The sequence below is a fragment of the Brassica oleracea genome, chromosome C9, assembly GCF_000695525.1.
Source record: "Brassica oleracea var. oleracea cultivar TO1000 chromosome C9, BOL, whole genome shotgun sequence".
In the NCBI taxonomy this organism is placed as follows: Eukaryota; Viridiplantae; Streptophyta; class Magnoliopsida; order Brassicales; family Brassicaceae; genus Brassica; species Brassica oleracea.
Window position 1 is genome coordinate 37063295 of NC_027756.1, and position 9628 is coordinate 37072922.

The 9628-nt window shown below is 36.3% G+C and overlaps 2 protein-coding genes across 2 annotated transcripts; both read right to left on the reverse strand.

The window, feature by feature from the left end:
* Positions 1–752: 752 nt before the first annotated feature.
* On the reverse strand, positions 753–1943 carry LOC106314915. Its single transcript, XM_013752714.1, has one exon. It carries the CDS (start codon positions 1941–1943, stop codon positions 753–755), a length of 1191 nt encoding a protein of 396 aa, XP_013608168.1.
* Positions 1944–3446: 1503 nt separating this feature from the next.
* Positions 3447–6638, reverse strand: LOC106318148 (receptor-like protein kinase THESEUS 1). The gene has a single exon (XM_013756015.1). The coding sequence runs from the start codon at positions 6231–6233 to the stop codon at positions 3666–3668; it is 2568 nt and encodes an 855-aa protein (XP_013611469.1). The 5' UTR covers positions 6234–6638; the 3' UTR covers positions 3447–3665.
* Positions 6639–9628: the final 2990 nt, after the last annotated feature.

The window sequence follows — 9628 nt, forward strand, 5'->3', positions numbered from 1 at the left end:
TTTTTTTGTTATAATAAGTTACAAATGATCATAAAATATAACGCATATGAATTTTTATTTAATAAATATTCAAACTAAATAATATATATATATTTATATATACTAATGATTTAAAGCAACAAGATTGGCTGATCAATTTAGTTGTCCAGTTGAAATCTTTCAAAAGTATGTGAAAGACTAAAGTCAAAGTAAATATGGATTTAGAATAGTAGTTATATTTTACTAACCAAAATACCGAAAAAAACCAAACCGAATCGAAACCAACCCGATATCTGGATTGAACACCCCTAATCCAAATGAAGCCAAACTATTGTTTCATTCTCCAAAATATAATAAAAATAATAACTTAATTCCGCGCAAGGCGCGGGTCTTATCCTAGTAGGTCAATATAACCTAATACAAACATCTCGATACATAATCTCTTTGAACCATTAATCCAAAACGTAATAACATGATAAGTTATATATGAAAGGATAATTTATGTTGGGCGAGCGTCTATATGAACGGATAAGTTATGAAAGACTCCAAAAATTTAATAACAACATTTACAAGCAGATAAAATAGGATTCTAAATTAATAGATTAGATTTAATGATCAAGTTTAATTTTTTTTTTTTTAACTCAAAGAACATGAGAACTTAGCTCAAGTTTGCAAACATGGCAGACCAGTAGAACTGGTTAAAGAAAACAAATCAAAAACATAAGCATCACTGACAATGAAGGTCAAGGTTAACTCATCCTAAAGGAAGGATTTCAAAGTTCACCAATAACCTCAGTCTGGATGAGATCATGAAGCCACGCTGGTCCTCCCAAGGCAAGGTACGAACGTAGTTGTCCATCACGTAGAACACTTGTAGATATCTTTCTTACCACCTTATTAGACTCCCGTGACTCTACTTCAAACTCGATAACAGTAAACTCCAAGCAAACTGTCTCTATCTGTCGAAGTAAGCACCTATATCTTGGCCAGCGAGCAGGAGTTTTTATTGCATCTATCAGCTTTTGAGATTCAGTTCCAATACTGGCATCTTCTATTCGCAGATCCCTTAGGCTTCGAAGTACCCACAATAGACACTCCATTTCAGCCGCCAGTTTGTCCGAGGTAGGTACGAGTGCGTCTCTTGCATGCATACACACATCTCCTCGATGATTTCGTGTGATCCAAGCTACTCCTATGAATTGTTTATCACTTCTCCAGCTAGCATGAAGGTTGCATTTTATCATACCTTGTGTTGGCGGAAACCAGTACTTTGGCATGCCCATATCAGCCTGCACCTGCCCTCCATTACTCTCCGCCTTGTTCAGTTTATTCCATAAAGCTGCTTCCTCTTGCGTTCTTTGAACCAACAGGGATGGCGATTCTTGTGTCTCCGCATATAACAAGCTGTTTCTGTTCTTCCATATCGTCCAGAGGATCCAGGGGATTGCTTGTCGCCGTTCCTGATTAAAAGTACTCGCTTCCATGAACTTCAAACAGCTACCAAAGAGTTCAATCAAAGAAACGTCTTGAAAGACATAATCCAGAGGTAAACGGAACTCTCTCCAAAGTTCTTGTGCCTTACTGCAGTGGAAGAGAACGTGTTGTATTGTCTCCACATCTTGATTACACAACTTACATGTTTGTTCCACATGCATACCATGAGCTGTAAGGCGTTCTGCAACAGCTAGAGCCCCAGACACCGCCCGCCACCAAAACATACGAATCTTTGGTATCGTCGGTAGCTTCCAAATAAGCTTCTTTATTTCAATTACCGCCTGATCTTCTACCCTGTGATCGTCTCCACGGTTTGACGTTACGCTTGTAAGGAGCCAGCACCCACTTTTAACTGTGTAGTCACCTGACTTGTTGAAAGCCCATATCTCTCTGTCTTTCACTCTGCCAACACCAATCTGTTTGATTCGATCCACCTCATTTGGTGGGAAGAGCTGCTGCAGTAATTCCATTTTCCATTTCCCATCTTCACCTATGAGCTCAGAAACTCTCAGGTTGACATCAAAACATGGTTATTTGTTCACCGGTCTTCGAGGAACTTCATCCAAAATCCACTTATCAGTCCACACATGTGTATCTCTTAGTAAATTTAGATCACGAATTACATTAACAATATTTAATGAACATTACTAATTCATGAGTTTGGTCGTTTTAATATTTATTATACATACGTGGATAAGTTCTATTTTTCTTATGCAAAAAGATAATTTCTATATTAGTGATATTTATTCCCTATATTTAAAATATAAAACCAAAAAGTTATAGATAAATATGAACTGTACCCGATTTTGGTTGTTTGGTTTTATAACCAACGACAGTGATAATGTATAAGGGCAATTTTCTCAACTAATATTTTTCAAGTTTTTGTCATCAAAAGAACAAAAAAAAACTGACCACTAGAGATTTCATTAAATAGTCAAAAGACTTTTCTACCATTTACTTTATGGATATATAAATATAAGAAAATAATATTTATTTTTATAATTTTGAACTATATGTTTTCAAATTCGAAATTTTATATAAAAAAATCAGAAATTTTCTTATCAATTTTTTTCCAAATTTGCTTTTTGGAACTATTTTAAAAAATTTTATTTTTTAATATTTTATTTTTTAATTTTTTAGAATTTTAAACCCCATGCCTAAAACTCACTCTTTAATTGTAAACCACAAATCTAAGATTAATTAACCTTAAGGGTATAAAAGTATATTTACCCTTTAAATAAATTTCTTTTGGTCATTTTTTGGGGTTGTTTTGTGAAAATAAACTAAATAAGTCTATCTTAGGAAATTTATCCATGTATTTTATATCTCAAAAATATTTATCTACATTTTGTTATTATCGTTTAACATGAAATATTCCTAAATTTTTTTTTTATGATTTGAATAGACGAAAACCTTGAACATGAATCATCTGAAAACTTTCAAGCGAATTAGATTTTTGGATCATCATTTATTTTTAATTTAATTGATTTTTAAGTGTTGACTTTATTTTTTATTTAATATTAATGTTTTGGAGTTTTTAATATTTAAATTTCGAATTATATAATTGAAATTCTTCTAATTTAAATTTTATAATTATTTTCTATTTTTATTATATTAGATCGCAAATTACTTTATTTAATTCATGATGTAGATGATCTGAGTTGAAGTTTAATATTGAAATTTATATAATAAATGAATTTAGCTAAGATAACTCATAAAGAATTCGAGCTCACCATGAACTGAGCTAATTTGAGCGAAGTAACTCATTTTGACACCCATTTTCTGCATACATCAAACGTGCCACGCGTGTGTACGGTGTACCTAAAAGTCTGAACGACGTCATCGCTAATTGAACACAGTCGAACGATTTATGCAATGCTCTTAATAGAGAGAATGAGGTTCACAAAGAATAAAGATTATAAACGGAATGTTTGTATATTGCGTTATACACCAAAATGATAAACGAATTCAAATAACTTTAAAACAGTTAAATATAAATAATCACATTCTGATTCTTGATTGCTTTAAAAACATCAACACTCACTATATTACATAACAAATTATATGAAATTCGAAATAAATCATCTGAATGAATCAAGTCTTTTTATAAATCTCTTTCTTTCCTGTAAAATTTCAAAAACAAACAATGTCTGTCTCTGCATTTTTTCACCAAATGTTGTATCATTCATCTTCTACCTTCCACGAGGATGAACAAGCTGCGAAAACACAGCACTCGTAGTAGCATCTTCCGCATCATCATCAGTCCCCGTCCCGGAGTTACCTCCTCCTCTCTCCATCATACTCATACTATTATCAAACGGCTCCATTGGCGCCATCGGTATCCCAGGGATATGGTTCGTACTATTATCATCAGCCTCCATCAAAGCCGACGACGTCTCTTCAAGCTGCAACGCGTACTCCAAGTTCCACAACACATCTCCCATGGACGGCCTATCAACACCGTACTCCGCCAAACACTTCTCCGCAGTTTCACCAAACTTCTTAAGCGACGCAGGGTTCACTTTCCCTGTTAAGTAACTGTCCATGATCTGATCGAGAAGACCCTTCTTCTGCCACGCCATGGCCCATTCAGCTATGTTCACTTGCTCCCTAGGCAAAACCGGATTTAAAGCCGGTCTGCAGCAGAGCACTTCCATCAAAACAACCCCGAACGAGTACACGTCTGACTTCTCGGTTAACTGCTGTCTCCTGAAGTACTCCGGGTCGAGATACCCGAAGCTTCCTTTAACCGCAGTGCTCACATGGGTTTGGTCGAGCGAAGGTCCGGTTTTGGACAGACCAAAGTCCGCGACTTTCGCCACTAAGTTCTCATCTAGTAAGATGTTTGTTGTCTTCACGTCGCGGTGTATGATGCTCTGCGACGCGCCGGTGTGTAGGTAATGCAGCCCTCTCGCCGCGCCGATGCAGATCTCTAGTCTTTGTTTCCACGACAACGGAGGAAGCTCAGCTCCGTAGAGATGACTCCTCAACGGTCCATTGGCCATGTACTCGTAGACAAGAATCATCTCCGACCTCTCGTCGCAGTAACCAATCAGGGATACTAGGTGTCTGTGTCTGAGTTTGGACAGCATTTCGATCTCGGTTCTGAACTCAGCCATGCCTTGCTCAGACCTCGGGTTCCCTCTCTTAACCGCGACTTTAGTCCCGTCCTCTAACGTCCCTTTGTAGACGCGACCGAACCCGCCGACACCGAGCAGCGAGCTCTCGTCGAACTTGTTGGTAGCGTCCATGATTTCTTGAAACATAAAGACACGGCCGAGATGAGTCGAAGCTAGGGAGATGCAGCTCGCGGTGTTGCTCTTGTGAGAAGCTGTTGATTTGGTGAGAGTCTGAGAGAGTCCGTATAACGGCAAAGGCAACCACGGATGTCCGTTACCGTTACCGTTACCGCCTTCTTGAGGACTCGTCAAACGTTTCTTCCTCGAAGCGGCTAAACAGCAGTAGCAACAAACCGCGATTAGCAGAACCGCTGCAAACGCGCCAACCGCGGAACCGATGATCACTTCCGTTTTCTTGGAATCTGATCCTCCAGGGAGGAGAGACTTAACTGAAGACAAACCGCTTAAGCTCTTAGCTTCGTTACAAATCTTCAAAACCTCTAACCCATTCATAGTGGCGTTGGTGATATCAGCTTGAGAATCAGGACCAACGCTAACGGTCAACACACGGGGAGACTCAACGGAAGCGTTGGAGATAAAGTCTTTAAAGTAAGGAACGTTAAGACCATTAGTCAACGTGGACAAATCAAGGCTTCCGAGAGCAAGATCATCGTTAACATAAAGATTGAAGACGAGCGTGTTCAGAGCTTGGCTCACGACATCGCAGAAATGAACACGGACAAAGTACCTGAACTCTGGCTCCACAGGGAGAACCCAAGTCACGTTGAAGCTCGGGCTCGCTACGTTCGCTTCTTCACCCATCGTGTCAGCGGTAGCGTAAACCATGTTGGGAGCTGTCTCTTGCGTCACGGAAGCAGAGTACTTGATCGAAGAAGGGTTCGCCGTCACGACGAGAACGGAGCTGTTGACGTGGAGATACTTGGCGTCGTTCTCCCATTGTCTCCCCAGAGTGTCGTTCTCCGAAGTCAACAACGGTCCTCCCATGTTTAATCTGTAGACTGTTTCGAACGCGAGGTGGGAGAGACCGCTGAAAGGAGAGGAAGGGTTTAGAGCCAGAGCTTGGTCGGGGATGAGGCTGTCCGGAACAGAGACGACTTCAATCGCGTTGACGAACACTACCGAACCGTTCCAAGGGATGAAAGTCAAGGTCAAGAGATCTGAAGTGACGTTGACTGCGTACTCTTTGAAGATGTAGGACCCGTTGTGGCTCTTGAATGAGAAGTTGTTCAGGAGGACGAAGTCGTCTGTTACGACTGTGATTGACGCGGAGTTCAAGTTCCAGTTGATTGGTGAGAAATGGAGACGGATCCAATGTCGACCCAATGATGTGATTTTGAACCGGTACGAGGCTAAACCGGAGAAGACGCGAGCGGTTTGGTAGATCGAGATGCTGGCGTTGGAGGTGGATGTTGTTGCTACGGAGGAGTTTCCGGTTTTGAGGACGAGAGATGGGTGGAGAGAATCTGGAACAAAGGTTCTGCCTTGGTAGGTTATGTTTTGCGATGAGCCGCAAGAAATCAAGTAGTTGTCAGGCGGAGTGAACAAAGCAGATGAAGTATAACAAGAAAGGAACAAAAAAAGAAGAAGGACAAGAAATGGTTTTGTAATGATGAACACCATTTTGTAGATCTTGTAGTTTTGGTGAGAGTACCTTAAAGCCAAAAAAAAAGAAGAGCTGCTTTTTTTTTGAGATTGCTCTTGAAGAGGCAGCAAAAGAATGTGGATGGATTTGATTATAAGCTTTGGGTTTGGATTCACATGGCGGAAAACCCAGTTCAAGAATGTGTGTGTTTTGGGACGAAGCAGGAACCAATCAAGAACTCTAGAGAGCAAAGAACAGAAAAGGAAAAGGCAGAGACTTTTCAAGTGGTACTTTCTGCAAGTTTCTCCCCTCTCTCTCTCTCTCTATAGCTCTTTACAGGCTGGTTTGATTATTAGGCTGTCATCTTACAGTGGAGAAGCAACTCAAATGGGAGGAGGCCTTCACAAGGGCCTACACAAAAGGAGGTGTGTGAGAGAGAGAGAGAGAGAGAGAGAGAGAGAGACTCCTAACTAATTAAATAGAAAAAATAGGGTTAAAGAATTAATAATAAGGTTAGTTTTGTGCTTCTCAAGTTTAATAATGATTATTGATTAAACTTATCTTCCTGTCTGTTGTATACTTGCATCAAATCGCGGCGGGTATTAGCTGTTAATTTTTATAGTTTTGTAGTCTTTTTCCAAAAAGATAAGAAGAATATTGAATGGAAACGTATGTCTTTTGGTTCTAGTTGTAGTATATGTGGGTCACTATTATCATCACCGCTTGTTTCAATCCTTTGTGTTTTATGTGGAATTCTGATCGGATGCCCGTTTTAATTCAGATTTTTTGTTTAGCCTGTTAGGTCCCCATTAAGCTTTATACTGTACGTGTTCAGTTAGATTTAATTAAGAAGAATTTTCGTGTGTACCATTTTTTTGGTATCATTATTTATATTTATCACTAAAATATTTTCAAAAATACCATCATTATTAAGAGGCAAAAGACTTTTATACTATTATTATATATATGATAAATAATTATTTAAATAAATTAAAAAAATATATTTTTTTATGTTTTCGAATTATACTTTTTCAAATTCAAACTTTTTATAAATTCTATTTTTCTTGAATTCTTTTTTCAAATTTTTTTTTTCAAAATTTCTTTTTGAAAATTGAAAACTATTTTTTTTAAAACTATATTTTGTAAGTATTTATTTATATATTTATTAAAATCATAAATTTCACATTCCAAAAACCCTACCCCTCAACTCTAAAGCCTAAGTAGATTAGTTAACCCTAGGGTTATAAATGTTTTTTTTTTAAAGTGAGGGTAAAAGTGGTTAGTATAAACGTGAAAAATAGTATTATGAATGTGGTATTTTGGCAATTTTTCTTTAATTAATAATATTTTAGGTCTTAGTATATTTTATAATTTTAACTAATAATTATTTCAGATTCAAACTTTTCGGTTAATAACATTTTGGAATTCTTATATTTTAAGATATCATATCAAAATGTACATGTAATTGAATATTTAAAGTTTTTTTATATTTAAAGTACTTATTTTGAATCTGTTTTTTTTATTATTATTTTTTTTTTTTTTTTTTTTTTTTTTGATTAACCTGGAGGGATCTCAACCCCCAGGGGACTAACCCCTCGGCGCGAGACAGCCCATTTGTTACTATGGGAATTAGATACCCAATTGCCTGGCCAAACACTTGGGCGTATCTGAGAGGGAGGATCGAACCCGCGGCCCTTAGGACCAACGAACTCGCCTCGCGCCACTCGACCACAAGCGCTTGGTTAATTTTTTACATGTTCATATTTGGTTAATAATATTTCGGGTTTGAATATATTTTATATCACTTACATGATCCATTAGAGCATCTTTTATAACTCAAATCAATTGCTAATTCAAAATTTTAGTTTAGAAAAAAATTAGATATATACTAGAGGTCATTAGCTCAACTAGAAATGACCCTGACCATTGTGTTAGAGGTCACCGGTTCGAATGTCCACTTAGACGAAACTAATATTATATGCTGTGGTTTCGGTCTTGGGAATTAGGGCTTCGGCCCGAACTTCCTGTAATTCAAAAAACAAAAGTTTAGATATGTGAGATTTGGGGGGATTTACTCTCTCGATCATATTGGGTTTAATAATTGTATTTATTTGTGAATAAATTATCCATCTTTATTTCAAGTGTTTTATATGTAATGTTTTGCAAAGTATATTATGTGATTGTGGTGAAGTTTGGATTGGATCAGTTTGATATATACATGTTAAACATCTAGTCATATATTTTGTGATATGATAAAGTTTGATACGTCGTTATCACATACCACACCATCGACAACAGTTTTATATAGCACATTTGATGATTGGTTTAGCATTTTAACAAACTCAACTTATAATAGTAACTATATAAACTTACTGTGGCAATGCAATGAAGCATGTACATATGATAGCTAGAAACCGAACTTTGTTGTTGTTTCTTAGTTAATTGACGAAACAAGCATATATATACTGGAGGTCTACTTGTTAGTGTAGAAGTCATGATATTCAATATCAACTAGGGAAATCAGGGCCGTCTTTTTGCACATGCAAGTGGAGCGGTTGAACAGGGTCCAAAATTTTAGAGGGTCCATATTTTTTTTATTTTAGTAATAGTATAATATAAAATAATATATTTATAAAAAAAAATCACATAGCTATATGTAAATTTAATTTTCGTATTTATTAATTACAAAATTTATTTTGTTAACATAACCAACAAAAAATGCAATAAGTTAGGAAGTAATTAGCATTTATATCAATTATAAATTTTGGAAAGTAAAAAAATAGCTGTTGGTGTTTGTTTTAATATTCAACGTAAGTTTAGAAAGTTAATATTCTAATTTGATTATGTTTAGGAAACTATTATAAATTAGTGATTATAAATAAAGACAAAAATATATAATTTTTTCACCAACTTTTCCAAAAAAAAAAAAGTAAACACAAAGAAAAAAAAGACAAGTCCAAGCTTCTTCCGTCGTGAAGAGAAAAAGAAGAGTCTCCAAGTACTAAGAGGTGGGATATTTTAAAAGATAATATAAAAGACCTTACACTTACGCCATTGTCATCTACTCGTTCAGAGAGTCGTGTAAATAGTGTTAAAGCAATTAAATTCCAAATTTTAGAAATCCGTAAGGCTTTACTTTCAGATCTCTTAGAAACACAAAGAGTTATAAGAACAACTTTTCTTATTAGCTTTAGAAACTACTCAAAAACTAAAGCTTTCAATATGTTTCTCTCAGATCATATGGAACACCTCTCCATTAGACCTATATTTATATGAAAGACAATTCCCTTTAACATGTGGGATATGGAAAACACAAACCTAACCTAAATAGAAACTTCATTTTCCTATTTCCAGGTTTCTTTATTGTGTTTATCTTAACATATTAAACATCTAATAATATGTTAAGTTTCCACAAGCTTGGAATTATCCAACA

Bases quoted from the DNA above. Each gene is read 5' to 3' on its own strand.
- LOC106314915 (XM_013752714.1), bottom strand. From the start codon at position 1,943: ATGGAATTACTGCAGCAGCTCTTCCCACCAAATGAGGTGGATCGAATC.
- LOC106318148 (XM_013756015.1), bottom strand. From the start codon at position 6,233: ATGGTGTTCATCATTACAAAACCATTTCTTGTCCTTCTTCTTTTTTTG.